At 38.9% G+C, this 19,059-nt stretch overlaps 1 protein-coding gene across 19 annotated transcripts in view; it reads right to left on the bottom strand.

Moving 5' to 3' along the window:
• The window catches only part of LMBR1 (limb development membrane protein 1), a 135,416-nt gene that overhangs the window by 29,705 nt on the left and 86,652 nt on the right, over positions 1-19,059 (bottom strand). For 15 of the 19 annotated variants that reach the window (XR_012132017.1, XR_012132018.1, XR_012132010.1 and 12 more), the window contains exons 10-14: positions 7,677-7,760; positions 3,623-3,699; positions 2,916-2,993; positions 630-703; positions 290-380 (exon numbers count right to left, since the gene is read on the bottom strand). Coding sequence is in view for 10 of the 19 variants with exons in the window: in XM_073238132.1 (XP_073094233.1) it covers positions 290-380; positions 630-703; positions 2,916-2,993; positions 3,623-3,699; positions 7,677-7,760 (404 nt within the window). In the remaining 9 variants the exon portion in view is untranslated. The remainder of the gene's footprint in view (positions 1-289; positions 381-629; positions 704-2,915; positions 2,994-3,622; positions 3,700-7,676; positions 7,761-19,059) is intronic. The other 4 variants (XM_036999282.2, XM_036999280.2, XM_036999277.2 and 1 more) reach the window with 2 other exon arrangements.

The raw sequence follows: 19,059 nt of genomic DNA, 5'->3' as shown, positions 1-19,059 counted from the left end.
GTTTTCTGCAGAGGAAAAAGAGCCCTTTCAGGAGCCTTCTGCAGCCAGTTCACAAGCCCCGCATCTCTGTGCATTTACAAGTGAATGGACGCCATCCAAATTAAACAGAGCACATCCTTTTCCCACTTATTCAGCATTTTGAAAATCTTCCAGTTTGTGTTTATGCAATTTACAAACAAATACCTATTATCACCGCAAATGAACCACTCAGGGTGGTTACCAATAAAACAGTCCATTATTTTGGAAGGCAAAAAGGAAGGAGGTGTAGTCACTCAAGACTTTACCTTACCTTTGTCATGGTTGTATCATCTTTCTGGGGAATAAAGTTTCCAAAAAATCGGAGGCTATAGAAACCGACAACAGAGGACACCATAAGATAGCTGTGAGAATCAAGGAAAAAACTGTCCAAAGAATGAATGCGTGTTTACTTAAGTTCTCAGTAGTCTCCAAAAAGTCTTCAGGCCCAAGAGAAAAACAAAACAAAACACAACAAAAGGCCACTTGGAGTGCTTGAGGAAGACTGACTTGTTTTAATCTTCTAGGCAAGTGTCTTAGTGAATTACCGCTGTCCCAGAAAACTAGACAGAAAACTTGTTAACAGACAGAACATTCAGTTAAAGAAAGGATACAAAATCAAAATGATCTCGAGTGCAGCTCCCACAAAACCAAAAGCAGAAAGAGAAGCATTTCCTATTCCAGGCCCCTGGGAGAAAAAAACACTTTTCAGAATTCAATGACACTATTTGGTTTCCCTAAAATTGTTTTATAAATAAATATAGGGCAGTTCAAATTAGAAATGTTTAATAACCTGGAAAAATATATAAGCTTTCAAGGACAGTAAAACATGATATTAGACTGAGTTCATCAACTAATTCAACCACATATTAACAATTTAAATATGCTGAAACATTGTGATTTATCTCAAATGTGTAACTTGTCTAACAAAATGTTATAGATATTGCTTATTCTTAAGTTCTGAATATTACTGCAAGAAATTTTTAAAAATGTAATTGTACAATAGGAATAAAACATATAATTATATGAATGAAACCTGAGACAACAAATAAAAATTATACAAGTAAAGCATGTCAAAAGCAAGATAAGCATAAAATCAATGTCAAACCCTGGGAAAGTTTACTTTCCCCAAATCTTCCTTGGGAATCAGTTTTAAAAGATATAATTTAATTAACATATTTTTAAACTATAATGCTGTAAATTTTTTCTGAACATTATACCTATTCTTAAAACCTATGTTATCTAGACCTTAAAAAAATGATAAGAATAGTATTTATTAACAAGACCAGCAGGCAAAAACATCATTACTTACTAAAGGAGGAACAGTATTCTCAAAGCTTACTAGTTAAAGAAACTATCTGAATATGAACTATTATTTTACTACCAGCTTCAATCACATCTAACAGAAACACCAAGATAACTAAGAATGTATAGTTAAACTACAAAATAAGCCAATAAATATCATAGATACAATATATAATTCTAATTTTGGCATAAAGAAGTAAGAATACCTATGATATTTAAATAAGGTAAAGGTGAAGAATTTATCAACTTTTTATCAGTTTTTTGAAGAAGAAATGAATAATACTAAAGAAAGTACGCTGTCCAGAATGGAAAACATTTTGGAAATATTCACTGTCTCCAGAGAAGGCCTCCAGGCAGGATTAAGATGGTCAGATTCGTTTACGCCATCACACAAGCAGCCTACCAGGTGCAAGCCCCTCTCTGCTATGCACTGAGGGGTGCCCACAAATGTACCATGGAGCTTTGGACCTGACTAGTGTGCACCGTAAGAGAGTGGGTTAAAAAGTGCACACAAGTCAATACAGTAGGTGCCTTCTCGCTCTATCAGCAGATTTGCATCTGAACCAAAGTCAGAGCGCCAAGCTGTAGATGGGGGAGGACGTGCATGGTTTGTTTGCAGGTGAGGCACCAGGCCACCTCGGCAGGCTCACACTGGTGGGCAGACCAGGGCAGCAGCAGATGGCACAAGGGCCTAAAAGGTTGGGGGTGAGGGGATCTAAATCGAAACTATGGCTGTAAAAAATAGCTTTGAAAGAACAGGGCATCTTTGTGTTGCACTGAATGGACTGGACAGGAAGGAATTAAGATCAATACTGGCTTTTTTCTGTTGAAGAAAAAGAAAGGTGTATCATCTGGTCCAGAGAGAGAAGTGGCCTCAAAAGTCAGCAAGTTTTACAGTCGTTTCTATGAGGAATGGGAAAGCTGCCAACTTAGAAAAATATAATCAAATGTTAAAATTTTAATGCCACTTTAAATATTAAGAAGCTTGTAGAGACCTCTGGAAAAAGGATGACAAATATGAATATTTAGCGGTAACTACCTTCTATATGGAGAATATATTCAAGTAAGCTAATCAACATAATTTAATAAAATCATCCATTTTAAACAAGAGAAAACTTAACCCATGAAAGGATATACATCCGACTCTCCTCCCATAAGTGAACATTCAGACTCAGTTTCCTAAAATATGTGACTCTTTTTTGAAACATGAGTCCCTATAACCACGTATATGGATCTTTCACAAGCCCGATGAATGCATCTAATAAATTCTTCATATGTCACTATTTCAGCGTATATACTTTTGTAAAGAATTACAAATACTAATTTCAATATAACAATGATAAATTCTGATAGGAAGTCTAAAACAAAACTGACACTCGATAAAAGGCCCTGCCAATCCAAAATAAGAAATTAGAAAACAAAAGTCATAGTTTATAAGCACTGTTGTTTATAAAGCTCATTACATAAAGAAATTCATATAACTTGAAGTATACACATGCAGAGAAGTGAATGTTTTAATTTACTTATTTGAAATACTCAGGGTACATACACAATACTTTTACAAAACAAAGACCTTTTAAAGCATTTTACTTTACCCTTGTTCCTTTCGGCATTGCTGTTTCATCAACCAACAGGCAAAGAATATTACAAGCCACCAGGAGGACTGAAATGGACTAGAACGCAAAGAGTAAGGCGTCAGTTCTGAACTTCAAAGGTACTCGGCCATTACACATGTAAGTAACCAACCAACCGTGTGCTTCAGAAGGGGGGAAAAGCAGCCAAGATCAAAATCCTTCCTATGAACCTAAAGTAATCAGACTATCTACAAGAACTCCAGAATAAATTCTAAAAGATTCTGCAAATTACTATAATTTCAAAGTTCGTGACAAAAGCCAGTAATACAGATCCCTTTACTGACTGATTTCACCAACTGGAAACCACGACTCCACAAATTTAAAAAGTGGTCAAAATGTTAGCAGAGCTAATTTAAAAATGTAGTTTTTATCCTATTAAAGAGTGTGGAGCACAGTATTTGCAACCTTTTCTCTCAATTTTCAGCAAAGCAAAAGAATGAATTTCCTGCTGTCATGAGGAAATAGATAATCTAGAGGAGCTTTTAAAAATTACCATTAATTTCCATTTTTGCTCTACTGAGATTTTATAAATAAAGACATAGATGGATTTTAATCCTGTTGATAGAACCAGTTTATCTGACACCATGTAGCTGAGGGAGTTGCCATACTTAAATACTAAAGTAAATAAAAAATAGTCTGCTTTGTTTAACTAGGAAGCGGATCCTTACCGTCTGGGTAAGGAGGAGAACCATAACAGCGGGGAACACCAAGTTCCGTTCCCAGGCCGAAGCCCTTTTCCTCCTCTCTGTTAGAAGGGAAAACAAGACACAACAAGGGATTTCAGTAATTTTCAAAAATTCTCTCTAGATTCACATTTTCATTCCTTACAATTATAACCAGTATGTATTATTTTACAGAATTTTTTTCAAAAAACAAATTATTTTTCCTTTTCTTCCACAAACAATAAAAATGAGTCTTTAAAATCAGTTTGCTACTAAATAAACAGCTCGACCCTATGACACTTAAATTTTAGCTCTATAAGGAGACTGAGGGGTATTATGTTTAGCACACATGGTGTGGGGGATCACGGGGAGAACAGTGTAGCACAGAGAAGGGACATAGTGGATCTGTGGCATCTTGCTGCACTGATGGACAGTGACTGCACTGGGGTATGGGTGGGGGCCGATAATATGGGTGAATGTAGTAGCCACATTGTTTTTTCATGTGAAACCTTCATAAGAGTGTATATCAATCATACCTTATAAAAAATTTCAGTTCTATAAGGACATTTCATTTGTTAATGAAATGTATTGTTAATATACAGCTTACTCAGAAAATATAGAAATATTTGTTATTTGACACAGATTTACATTTTGACATAGATGTGAATGAATAATGTAACATGAGTAAAAATCCCCTCTAATTCCATATCCCTAATTTCTTTCCCAGTTTACAAACACCTCCAGTTTACCAAAGGCTAGAAGCAAACCCCAACTTCTAGCTACACTGGTCTATCTCAGGTTATACCAATCCTCACAACATGAACAAATGGAAAAGAAGGATTAACTTAATTTTTTTTTTAATCTGTACAAAGGTATCAAAAAGCTACCATGGCTGTGGAAACTGAGAGGCAATACTCTGTGCAGTAGATTGTGGTGAGGTTCCTGTCTGCCTTTCCCCACACTGTGCATAACTGGGACTCACAGGGCGGAGAAATCAAGGAGAAAGCAGTGGGTAAAAGAACATGATGCTGAAGTAAAGCTTTCGGCGAACTCCACAGAGCTAGAGAGACCAACCTTGGAGTTCGGGGCTACCCAGGCAGCCAGAATCTGAGAGACCGTGGCCATAGAGAAGAGGAGAGAGGAAAGAGGGTAGCCTGACATTCAGCTGCCTTCCCCCCAAGGCAGAAGGGCCAAGGGACTGGACAGGGAAGGGCAGCCAAGAGGCAGAGGAGCCCAGCAAAACTTCCGCCAGCTGGTATCTCGAGAGGTGGAAACTAGAACTCGGTGTTGATGAGGCAGACGGGGCCATGGTCAGGACTGAGCACGCAGGCCCTCAGGCAGGGCCAAAGGGAAGTTCCGCCAGAGGGGCAGAGCCCAACCGCACAGAGGGCCTCAGGAAGGCCCACCCAGCTTCCAATGCCCTCGAGCCCAGACAGGCCAGGCCGATCTGCCCCTTCTCTAGCTGTTGAACAGAAGCAAAAGTAAATCTTCTCAAAGAGAAAACAATACCCAGAGTTTCTACAATTTTGTGTAAGTAGTTTTCAGATTCAATCAAACATTATCTGGAAATAAGGCAGAGAAGAAAGACAACAGCACCAGATATTGGACCTATTAGAAAGAGGCCTTAAAATGACTAATATGTCCAATAAGATTAAGTGACAAGATAAGGTGAATGTCACAATTTGAATCTAGAAAAATAATCAAATGGAAAAATATCATAACTGAAATTAAGAGTTCAGCAGGTAGTTTTAATGACAGTTATGACATAGCTGAAAAGACAATGAAATGGAAAAGAGGTCAGTAGAAAATATCACAGACTGAAACATGCAAATAAAATGGGAGAGAAAATACAGAAAAGAACATAAGAGTGAAAAGGTACAGCATGTGTACAGCTGGTGTCTAAGGAAATTAGAAGAATGAGCAGAAGCCATGTTTGATTAGATAATGACCAACATTTCCCAAATGGATGAAAGACGGTAAGCCACATACTCTGTAAGTGCCAAAGATCCCAAGAAGGATAAATACAAAGTAAACCAAACCTAAGCATAGCAGCACACAATTGCTAAACAAGGATAAAAAGAAAATATGAAAAAGTCCTTCAAAACAGCAACAATACAACTTTTAATTAGAAACCAGGAGACACTGAAATAACATCTTAATAATGTTGAAAACTACCAGATAGATTTGTAAATTCTGTAAAATGCCCTATAAATAGGAAGGCAAAGTTAAGTTTTCAGATAAACAAAAACTGACAGAATTCATTGCCAGGAAGCTTGCACTAAATGAAACACGAACAGATGTTTTTCAAGCAGAAGCTAAATGAATGAATACTGGAAATACAAATCAGGGACATGCAAGTTAAAACATCAATAAAAACCATTTCACATCTGCTAAAACAGTAAGAATTTAGAAGTCCAACACTGTTGACTGTTGACAATAATGTGACACGACAGGTAGTCCTACCCATGCCTAGCAGGAATGCAAATGATACAACTACCTGGGAAAACAGTTTCACATTACCCAAAAAAGCTGTATATGCACATACTCAATGATCCTGTTATTCCACTTCTACTATGTACTCTGAAAAAAAATGTACCAAGAGATATGTAGAAGAATGTTTACAGCAATATTATTAATAATAGCAAAAAACTGGAAACCTATCAAATATCCATTAACAGAAGAATGAATAAAGTAATTTAGGCAATATATGTTCTATAATAATGAAAATGAATAAACAACATATATGATTCTCAACAACATAATACTGGACTTCCACTTCTGAAAATGGAGTAACAATAGGGCCCAGATTTACCATCCAGCCTGAAACAATTAAGAAATCAAAAAAAATATACATCTGAAACAATTTTCAAGATACTGGACATGTGATAATGGAAGGACAATGGCCTCTAAGCAACAGGAGACCAAGAACGCAAGCCCAGTGGCTGCACGCTTACTGTCCTGAGAGAGTTTCCCAGCCACGGTGCAGGGAGGGGAGCCCAAGCAGAGCCCAGCTCATCCCTTGAGTTGAGGACATGAGATGGAAGTCTGGGGAGAGCAAGTGATCTGGATTTTACAGAGCAAAGGGCCAGAGAGAAGACTGGTGCACAGAGAAAGAACCCCAAGGATCTGCAAAGGGTCACCCTTGAGTCTTCAGAAGGGTGGTCATCAGCTCAGGTATGTGCAGACACCATGCACAGCTGACGACAGAGACACCCAAACAGACTGGAGGAACAGTATCCACAATCACAAAGGGTGAAGAACAGTGCCTGCTCCCGACCAGACGGTACAAAACCTCGTCAATCAACAGCATTTCATTGGATAGAGCACTTAGAATAGTCTTAACTCGGTGATAGGAAACAATCAGCCCCACATGAAATGCTTTGGTCCAGCCTAACAAGTAAGTATCCCAAGTAAGAACCAACAAAGGTCCTCACTTACAGTAATAGAAAAATAGCAGCACCCAACAACGTAAGATTCTCAAGGTTGCTTAAAAAATAAAAGAACATTCTTGAGTTATAAGGCAACTTCAAGTGGGCTAATGTACACAGAAGTGGAGTCCCTGAAAAGGGGGCAGAGAGAGGAAAAGAAAAATATTTCAAAAACGGCCCCAAATTTTCCAAATTACATGAAAACTACAAATTCTGAGACCTGACACTCAAACCAAAGAGCAAGAAACATAAAGAAAACTACTCTAAGGAACACCATCACCAAACTGTCTCAGTGATAAAAAAAGGACACCTTTAAAGCAAAGAGAAAAAAAGACCCATGAAAAGATAAGGATGACGGAAGATCATGTGACAGAAAGGAGGCACTGAAGACACATTAGAGCAACGTATTTGAACGTGAGCATCTGTGAAGTCATTTTGCATACATACAAAAAAAATGTCAATGAATACATGCTTATCCTCTCCCTAAACTATAAGATACTCTTTATCAATGGCTTTGGACAGATTGAAAACTTTTAGCATGAAGATTTCATAATTTTAAAATATTTCAGACTACAATAAAGTCTTTAATAAGAAATGAAACTAATACAAGTTAAGGAAAAAATGTACAATACCTAGTTTTGTCTTTAAAGTCTTTACATTTTCAAGTTCCTGTTCCAACTCTGTTATATTGTATTCCACTGATGAAGATAGTCCTACTGAAAGCAAAAATATTTTAGAAGGACAACAGGACCCCTGATAGTACAGAACAAATAGCCCACATATTTAATTAACACATAAAATAACACATTGAAAATCCTGATCACTGAGAATAAAAACAAACACTGCTATGATTCATAGAAGAGTATATCCATTTCTTTATCACTTAAAACTTTCAAGTTCTTCTTGGAATACTACATGTTTCCTAGGAAATGTCTTACTTTGATAAAATTCTTATTTGCCTCTGTGCCACCTCGCAGCCCTGAGCACTAGAGCCCACTGCCATACGCGTGTGAGCCTGTGCCTGCCAGCACTGCACATGCGCAGTGGGCAAGCAGACCTGGGTAGGTGAGAACCCTGGCCATGGAACTTCCGTTTTCTCTACAGTGACTTGCAGGTTTTCCTCTATTTTTTGCAACTACAAGCAATGTTGCAATGAACATTTTGTATACACACCCAATACATTTTGGCTCTATTATTTCTGTATACCAGATTCCCAACATTCAGACTGCTGAGTCAAAGGGTGTGAACATTCAGTTTAAAGAGATTTAAAGGTTAGGTCCCTCCAAATATTGTAACTTATTGCAATAATTTCCATCTATAGCTTTTTAAAGTACTTATTTTCCACTATCTTCCTTAGCACTGAATGTTATAACTCTTCAATTATGCCAATATGATAGCAAATGTTTTCCTACTGTTATTTCAACATGTATTTCCCTAAATGTGGTTGAGCACCCTTTCATGTTTATCATGTGGATTTTCCCTATTCGTATTTTCCGCTTGTTTTTCTAATGGTTATCTCCATGTTCTTCCTATTTTACCTGTTAAATTTTGAAAAGGATAAATTAAAATCCCCCACTACAAATGTTCTTTGATTGATTAGGCTCTCAATTTTTAAGAGCTTTTTTATTATGCATTTGTATTTGTCTGCTAAATTTTTTTTTGTTTCCTATAAGATTGTTACATCTTTGGAATCACACCTTTTATCCTTATATAATGAACCTCTTTAATGTTTTTCAACTTAAATTCTGTCACATGGACTTTACTACTTTTTTTGTCTATACCTGCCTTACTGACTTACATTAAGAGAAACAGAAAAGTTTAAAATTAAAGGTATACACATCAGCTGAATCTTTTTGAGGTTTAACCTATAGCAGTTGGAGTTTGCTGGTTACAACTGAAATTGACTCTGATCAGTTAAACAAGGACAGGAATTCATGAAAGAGAGAGAAGCAGCTGGAAAACTTTCCAGTAAAGAGAAGAGAGGAACCAAGCACCTGGGAGCTCCAAGTGGCAGAACAGATGCTCAGTCCCCACAGCCTGTCACAGCTGGGGTGACTCAGTCCCAATCATTTTCAGTCTCTCTGTTGCTATGATCAAGAATAAAATTCCAGGGAGCAACCGTCCTATTGGCCTAACTTAGAGTCAAATTTCAATTCTAGGGGAAGCACAGAACTTTGAGACAAGCAGTTCCACAGATGGGACAGAACAAGGAGAAACAAGAAAGTCAAATCTGGTGCTGTCCTAGAAGAAAAGATGATAGATGCTTGTAGCAAAAATGTAAATGTGTTGAATAACCCAATCTCGGAGGCTCTGTTCCTTAACAGAAATTCAGTCCATTTACACATTTAGTAAAATAAAGTATTTGTATTCAGTATAATTTAATAGCTGATAAACTTCACTTTAAGTTGTCTTAACTTTAAGTGATTTTTAAGAAATTTTATCATTTTCAATATGAATCATGCACATAATTCCAAGTGTAAAAAAAATACCTGCACAAGTTTGCTACTGTGCTTTCCTTCCTCCCGATTCCACCTCCCCAAAGACGGCCCTTCAAAGTCACTCAGCTGATTCTTTCAGTATTTGCCTTCCTACCAATAAATAAAAAACTTCCTTCACTATTTCTTGGTTTTCCAGCTTTATGCATTAACCATTACCTTTCTACTATGGAAGATGAGGATTTAAGCCTCGTCAGCCACACATCTTTTTATTCTCTCCCTTCCCCTCAATGTGGTCATGTTGGTGATCTTAGGTAGATCAGGATTCAATGTCTATATTATCACAACAGAAATGCCTTCCACTGTTTATCCATGTAATGAACTATAATTAGCTTTCCTGTCTTCTATAATATTATTTTTCCCACCTCCAGAATTAGTGATTTGTTTGCTTAGTTTTCTATGTTCTTATCATTAATTCAAAGCCAACCTTTCCTTCTAAAGTCTTTCTTTTGGTTTTCAAACTTCTCAGTTATACTATCCATTTTCCATTCTCCTGAAGAAATTTCTCCTAGAGTCTTCAACCTGCGCAGGTCTGGACTGGCTGCTCTGTTTCTAGTGCACATTGTCCCCCTGGACCACCCTCCTTTTCTCTCCTGGGATGCGTCCCATTCCCTACGCAGCCTTTTCTTCCTTGTTTGCTCCCTTATTGCAGCAGTGCACATCCTCCAGTAGCTTGCCAAGAAAAGGTGAATGGGAGGTAAATGTTTTGAGACAATACAAGTCTGAATATTTTACCTTTGTTCTTAAATTAAATTACGGTCTGGTTAAATATAAAAAGCTAGGTCAAAACGAATTTTCCTAGAATTGTGAGCCATCACTTCGTTGTCAAACAGTGCTTTTGAGAGGTCTACGCTCCCCTTGCTGTCCCTCTGCACAGGCACCGCCTCTCAATCTCCTGTGAGGCTGGAGCCCCTGCCGTCTCCAGCGTTCTCGCCTGCACCCACTTCCATGCACGTGTCGGGTGCTAGTCCTGTCAGCCTCCAAATTCATGACCTTAAAGAACTGTTCTTGATTTTTTCATTTTCTTCATCCTGTTTTCTCTCCTCTGTCCATTTGCAATTCCCGTTAGTTGGATGTTAGGTTGCCTGAACTCTTTCTCTAAGATTAACTTTTCTCCTGTTTTCCCTATTTTTTTCATTTTGACTTATTTTCTAGGAGTTATCTATTCAGCTATGTTATTCTTTCTAAATGTCAAGCATCCCTTTCCGTCCACTAGATGTTCCACCTAATGGAATCATTGGCTTTATCACGAATGCAGTCTCCTCTCTGGGGGCAGCAGGGTCATTTTCACACCTTGCCGGCCGTGCGCGTCCGTCTGACCTCTCCTCTCAGGTGGGAGGCTTTCTTCAGAAGTCTGCTGAAATTCACTGTCTGCCTTGCATTTACGAATGAAGCATGACAAATGCTGATTTGAAACTCAACCTTGTGTGCAGGCACTTGACCAGAGCGAGACCCTGTCCAGAATCTGGCTGGGCTCTCACGGACACCCTACTGCCAGCATCTGTGGGGCTCCCCTCCTCGGGCACAAGGCTCGGCTGGCCCAGGTGAAGGGAGTCTGCAAGCACTCGCCCCATCCTCACGCCACCCGCTGCCCCTTGAAGTGGCCATGGTCAGAAACCCTCTATTTTACTCTCTCTGGAGAATAACCCTCCCTCCTCTGCTGGGGTGGGCAAGAGGCATCTTGGACGGAGGGAAAGGATGTGAGGTCACATCACTTCATAAACACATTTTTCAAACAACCCTCCCGATCTTACTTCACTTCATCTCTACTTCTGTAGGTATCTGGCGGTGGCACTTTTTGAGAGCTTTACGGATTCTGGGATAAAAAACAAACACAGACGGCCTAGGTTTCCGCTTCCTTGGATCTGCTAAATCGGTTACTTATGAAATTGTCTAGGCCTGCAAATTCCCAAAAGCCCGCTGTGGTTTGCTCCTCCCGAGCTCATTCTCTTAGGTTTGGGCCTTCTCGGAGCCTCAGTGCCCTCACCTATGAAACAGGGCACAGCTAATTAGGATGCTTTACACAGAATTTAAAAACTCAACTCAAAGTAGCTTAAAAAATACGGAAATCATTTCATGTAATCAGTAGTTGAGACACAGAACAGCCTTCGAGGGCAGCTTCCCAGCAGCTCAACAGTGACACCCAGGGACTGAACTCTGCCATCCACGAGCTGGCTCATTATAAAGCTGCTGCTCTCATACAGTTTCATATTTATTTTATTTCCCTCTTTACATCATATTTGTTTGTTATTTTTTCCCCATGTTAACTTGGCACTTTAGTGGTTACTTTCTCATTCTTAACTAACAATTATACTTTTTCCAACATAACAGTCATAACCTACCTCACACCTAGGTGAAACTTCCATGATTTTATTAACTGTTCTCAGTGCTTCTCAACCACCCCTTCCAAATCCTGGGCTTTGCTGAAATTTGAGAATCTGTTTTAAAAATGTTCAGTGCATACAGGACAGAAGGGAGTGGCATGATGTGTTTAATGCAATGAAGCGGAAGGGCCTCGAACGAATATTACTTTATCCAGCAAGATTATCATTTAAATTTGAAGAAGGGATTAAACAAAAAAAAAATGTTTAGTACAAGATTATTACCAAATTTTTCCTTCAGTATGGAAGTTGCCATATCCTTAGACTAGAAGAGCACCTAGCACAAATTAGATACTCAATATACAGTAATGAAATGAATAAATATCTTTCTGGCCTTAACATATAGATGACATCTTTGGAAACACAGGAGCTCTCAGTTGCAGTCTTTTTCCAACCCATAAAACTAAAGATACTATTCAGTAATCCTTAGCAGGTTACAGATGGGAAGTTTTGACATTGCTCTCTCTCTCTCTCTCTCTCTCCCCTTTGTTAAGTAACTTTTCTATGAGAAAGCTTGTAAGGTTTTTAAATTATTGCCCTTATTCTTGGAATTTGAGAACCTTACAGGACAAACCAGGATCTTTTAGTTTCCTGTGTAATGACCCTACTGGACTCTGCAGTTTTAATACACACTCGGGTCTTTCTGCAGCTCATTGACATTTCCTTCTATTACTTACCCACTTTTTCTACTTGTTTTCTTTTTCCTTCCAGCTACCTATTGTTTAGATTAGGTATGTTAGCTCTTAGCTCTGCAGTTCATGTCTATTACTTCATTGGCAATTTCCTTCTCTTTGTACTTTTCCTCTGACATGAAATGGTTCTACTTAATTCAACCAGATGATTCAGTTTTGACAAGAATGGCACTTTCTATTGTTGCTATATCAAAGCACCATAAGCTTGCTGGTTTAAAAGAGTACAAATCTCTGATCTTATAGCTCTATAGGTCTGAAGTCGGAAGCCTAGGTGTCTGCAGGACTGTGGCTCTAGGTGAGAGTCATTTTTTGCCTTTTGCAGCTTCCAAAGGCTGCCTGCATTCCTTGGCTGGTGGTCCCTTGCTTGGGTCACTCCATCCTCTGCTTCCACTATCACGTCTCCTTCTCTGAACCACCTGCCTCATCTTCCATGTGGAACAATGCTGTGATGACACTGGGCCCACCAGTTCATCCAGGGTAATTCTCGAAACACTTCCCCTAGTCACACTGCAAAGTCCTTTTGGCCACGTAAGGGGATGTACCTGCAGGCTCTGGGGTCAGGGCTTGCCTCCACCCCTCTGCTGGCTCACTGTTCTGCCACAGGACTAATTCATCTTCTGTCTACTGAATTTTCAATATTTTTTTTTACATTCTAGGCAAATGCTTTTTGTCTCTTGTTATATCTCCTTAAAGTCCATATTAGTTTTAGGGACTAAGCACAAATTTTTATTTGTCTCTCCCATTACTTGTGAACTTCAAAGGGAATCACCTGTTCTAGACACTCATCTTAGCCTTCATCATTCAGCCTTAAGTGAGTGGTTGCTGCTATTGTTCCCTTAAAACCTACTAAGGTTCAGACATCCTTCCAACAGTGACAGACCATCGTGAGGGCCAAGCAGTTGGGGGCCTCTGCTGGACCGCTGGGCCTGCAGGTGAGCCAGCCAGATCACTGGCTCAGGAACAGGCAGCCTCACTGTTCTGCGGCCCCCCGGTACAGAGCGGGGAAGCAGACCAGCAACGCCAAGCGACAGAGGTGCAAATGTAGGGTGGGCATGCAGAGGCCTCTTCTTCTAAGCCCTCCTGAGGATCACAAACTCATCTTCACCCCGGTTTCTAGGGGAGGCAAGTACCAGCGCTCTGCATCTCTCTCTCACTTCCACACACCATGCAGAGAGAAATCTAATATCCTCTCTTTGGAGAACCTGAGGTCTTGAATACACTGAAATGTTACACAGTATTTCCAGAGCTCATGAGTTTAATCATTTTTCTTGTCAAGGTATAACTGACATTTGTAAGACAGTGGGGGTAAAGCCAGGGCAGTGATACTCATGTAGCATGATCCAAAGTCACTAAACTTTGACTACAAATTTAGCTTAGAGTTTCTGGCAGTCAAAGCAAAAAGGGAAACAACTTGTAGAATTAATGAATACCTCCAAGTAATGAGATTTACAGTAAGATAGTAGAGCATTATAGTGTCTTTCAAGTGTCTTTGAATCAAAGCTTAAACTTTATAATAGTCTTAGAGATAGTACATTTTACTTTTTATCCAATTTCTTTTACAAATTATATGGTGTATATCTGTAGCTAACGTTCATTTAATTTCTGTATCTGATTAATTACAAATATTCCAAATATTAATTACAAATTTCAAACTACATTACACTTCCTATTTTTACTTTTATAAAGAAGTATTATTCCAGAAATCAGTTCAGTGCGAGAAAAAATGATCTTGAGTATTCAGCATTTTGAAAAGGAATAGATTATCAGAACAGACAGTATTCCTGCAGCCAATTCAAAATTAAGTGAAAAGATATAAATACCTACTTTGTGGAAATGATGGCTACAAAGCTCAATACAAATGTCTGAGCCAATCCATGTATCCATGTATTATTTTTCAAAGGAAAGTAAATGGCATTTCTGAAATGCAGTTTTTATTTCAGGTGGCACAAGGCTAAGCACACAACAGACAGTTAATAAACACTGACTTGCATTCAAAAATCAAGAATACATTCTTACTGTCCTCAAATCAAGCATGCCTTTATTAAATGACTAGATTCATCTGGAGTAACACAATTTTCAAGGACATTACCATCCTTTACTGCATATATATCTATCATCACCTGTGAGAAAAGTAAGCTTGTTTGGGCAGAACATTCCATTATAAATGACCAGAGGAAACAACGGCTATTGTGATGAATCTAATACACACTGCAAATAAATGCTGGAATGGTACATGAATTTAAGTTACACCAAAAAAAAAAAATCAAAATATCCTGAACAGCTGTATTATTATTACTTTATTTCAAAATGAATCTACAATGCTCAATGTCAGCATCGTCTAGTCTATAAGTCAAATTGGTAGACAAAACCTGTTTAGACTAGTCATGAAAAATAAAAAGGGATTCTCCAAGAAAACCACAAAGCAGCTCATTTAAGGTCAATTTAACGGTATTATTCTGTTTGTCTTCCAGTCCCGACAGAAGATTTCACTACCTCAAAGGAAATCATAAGAGTATCTATTTGCATTCCCCCTAGGTGATTGGCAGTTCAACACCAATTAGTTCAAAATTACACTGTTACTAGCATGCAATAAAAACAACACCTTTCATCTTCCTTACACAGGTAAGAATACCTTCAGAGCCAATAACTTTGATCAAGTAAGTATTTTTGATCCTGCCCCACCCGTCTCTTTGGATTCAGGAAAACTAATAGCTGAAGGCAACTTTTCCCAGCTTTATTCTTAAGCTGAAAAATGAGTGTGGCATTGAAAATATTTTGCTTCCAAGATAACAGAATTTCCCAAAATCTAGCATTTCTACAAGAACTAAGCCTTTTCTTAGTACATAAGACAGCCTTAGCTGACATTCATATGCCAAAGGGCAAATACTAATTATTTAATTTAAAACACATAATGTATTTTTTACAACAAACAGAAATCCTCAACTTGTCACGTAAACAATTCAAATAACATGAAACAATAAAACCACTTCCATAAACAATTCAGTGTCCTAAACTTAGTCTCAAAATGAATACTGTTTGGAAGTAGACACCTCTAATATAAATAGGTTATTTTTCATTTAACTTTTTAACTTAGCATATAACCAAAAGTTCATTAGAAAATCTGTTGTCTTAAATAACTCTTTAAATTTATTATACCTAGTACTTAAAATGGACAAAAGTGATCTCTACCACCAAGAATGTGAGGTTACTCAAATCTTTTAATTATTTTTAATTACTTAGGGAAACAATTTTGTTTAAATCCCAAGACTCCTAATAATTCATAAAGTGAACTGTCTCCATCCCCTAAGCAAATACCAACTGCTATACACCATGGAGACAATGCTTATCAGGCAGACCCTGGAAAGCTTTGGAAAACGGAGCCTGGACATTCACATCTCTAACACAGCTGCCTCGGCATGGACACACACTGTTACTAACCACGGAGGAGACGGACGACTCAACACTTGTATTTCTATTTTTACTTCATCTGTGATGCTAATACTTGTTTTTAAAAAAAGTTTCTATTTACTTCCAACATATCCACAAAAATACAGCTAAGTATAGAAACAAGTAATAATGAGACTTTTGATATCCAATGCAATTTTTAAAATTCAAATATAACTTCCATTGTAAATGACCAAGCAAGATCGAAAATATTAAACTTTCAGCTTTAGGAACATTAAGTAAAGCTGTACAATTAAAGGAGTGGTATGGCTTTTTTTTCTACTTTAAGATATGTTATTGGTAGATCTTAAACTAGGTAAGATGTTAAGATTACTCTTTAAACTTTGTATTTACATATGCTACTGTCAGGAATATCGTCGTCCAGATAGGTTATGGTTGAACAAGTAGCTTGTGTACCTTAATTTCATCTTCTAACAAATTTGGATCATTTATAATTTATATAGAGCAATCTCTCTCTCTCTAGATAATGCTTGACCCTTAAATTATTTTATAGTTTGATATTCTGAAGTATTCCTTATGTACTAATATTATGTATTAGCTTACATCCCTTCAGCCATCCATTTCACCTTGCAACAATTTGTCTGGGCCACATTTTACTGTCACAAAGTGATTATATAGCCCAAGAACCTGAATAAATTGTTAGCAAGGTGTCTCTCACTGTTTCAGACCCTTGGGCCCAAATGCGGGTATCTTATTAGATAGAAACCATTTGGTTTTACAACAGAACTAATATTCTTTTCTGTTAGCTAAGGATGTCAAGATATTCCAAAGAAGGGGTCATTCAGTGTCAATAACTTTTGCTATGTCTGTTCTTGATGAATGCTGGTATCTGATCACCTTCAGCCTATCTAAGCCCAGACCTTCCTCAAGATGGCCCAGGCTCTGATCAGTGAGGTATTCTCACTTCAGTGATAAAACCAAGAGTAAATAGTAATATGGAAGAATGCCTGGAGAAAGTCAAGATGAAAGTAATGTAGAACACGTAAGATAAAATTCTGGTGTAAACATCCTTACATCATTAAGGGTGCTCCATGAAAAGCATCAGCTAAGTAATGACCAATTAGCAACCTGCCCGGTGAACGACGGTGGGAAATGCTGCTGACTGGGTGCCTCTACTCCAAACAGAGCCTAAATAATGCCCTAAACCTTGGCATCATCATCAAGTTGCCTGGCAAACTCAATTATAAACAGCAAGACTCAGGGACTGATGGTGACAACATGCTCTGACAGGTCACTAAGTTTCATGAAAAGGCTGGATACACTTTTTTTCAATCCTTTATTTTTCAAAATACAAAGGTATTGCAACCTGACACTTAGCAAAAATGAAACAAGTACATCTGTGCTCCTAAGAAAACAGAATTAATGCAAGCTTCAGTGGGAAAGGCTGTGAAAGAAGATGAGATGAGGAGGAAAGAAATTACTACCATATGTGATACACTAACTTTTTATCATGAAGATGAAAATAGTACCTAACAAAATTGAATTGAATCATTACGTTCAAAGGCTACAATATTTTTAAATAAATTACATTAGAACTGTGAAGGTTTTGAACTGAAACAATAAAGATAATTCCTGTTCATTATGGTTCTTCTGAAGTTACCCAGCACACCCATAGGCTATACACACGAAAGCTAATTATTTCAGTTAATGCTGTTGCTTTACTTAAACATTTAAACATGCTAATGATATATGCATCCTCTTAATCCTGGGACGAATTACAAAAGATTTTCTACCACAATTAATGTAATAGGACTTCCCATTGGGCTACTCTTCAGGGGTCTTGGGGAGTAGAAATGCTCTTGACTGCTCACAGTTCATGGCTTAACAATAGGGTAAAATCACCATATTGTTGTTGTTTCACTGAAGCTCCAGGATGTAGGGTCTCCAGCCCCTCAACCTTGGCTTGTCTTCAGAGACTTCCTAAATACGTCTCCGGTGATTCTGTCTCTTATCCTATCACCAAATTTTATTTCTCCTCCCTTCTTCACTTCTAGGTAAAAAGGCAACTTTCCCATGTGTGTTTTTCATCTATTCACTTTTACTCATGTGAGAAACATTTACCACCAAACCACCACCTATCTGGAGACACCACAGGGTCAGGGGTACAAAAGCAAGAGGACAGGCAGCACGCCCGCCCCTGTGCAGTTCCTGCTCCAGTGTGACAGGACGGCGGCCCATAAAGTGAACCGCGCGTCAGAGGGACGTGCATCAGTTAGGAAAGGAAAAGCAGGAGAGGGAAGAACTGCTGAGATCCAAAACCACACCCACAAGCTCCCAGTGTGGGGCTGCCCACGGAGAAGGGGTCCTTCAGGTAAGACGGGGAGGACCACAGCAGAAGGGAAAGGCACCCGATGCCCCGAGCAGGAGGGGACGAGACAGGGGAGGACCAGCAAGGAGAACGCAGAAGAGGAAGTCAGACGGGGACCCAAGGTGAGGACCCCGGCTTTTATTCAGACTGAAACAGACCACCATTAGACGCTTTGAGCAGTCAGGGCAAAGATCTCACACTGCAAGCACTCTTTCTGACTCACAAGGCCTAAGAGAGACTCAGGGAGCCCGGCTAGGAAGCTACTGCAAAAATCTAACTGAGAGGTAACTGTCACCCAAATCACGGTGGTGACAGTGCAAGTGGTAATCTGAAGCTCCAGCCACCAGCTGTGCCGAAGGAATCCAATCATGGGAGTTGAGAGAAGAGGCTCTATGGAACTGGCCTGAGCACCTGAAGAGGGGATTTGGCCCCTACAGAGACGGGTCAACTGTAACACAGCTGGACTGAGGAATAAGATCCTTTGCTGACTTTGGACATGACACATTTAAGTTTAAGATGCCTACTAGACAGACACGTAAGGATAGAGGCCAGATGGCATGACAGCCATGCCCCCGGATGAGGTGAACAGAGGAGGGCGGTGGGGCGGAGGGGAGGAGGGCCTCGGATGAGGCGCGGGAGCATTCAGTGGGGAGGTATGGGCAGAGAAAAGGGCC

This window comes from Manis javanica, chromosome 6 (genome assembly GCF_040802235.1).
Source record: "Manis javanica isolate MJ-LG chromosome 6, MJ_LKY, whole genome shotgun sequence".
Lineage (NCBI taxonomy): Eukaryota > Metazoa > Chordata > Mammalia > Pholidota > Manidae > Manis > Manis javanica.
Note: the sequence above shows the minus strand (reverse complement) of the source record. Positions and strands in the feature narration are given on the sequence as shown.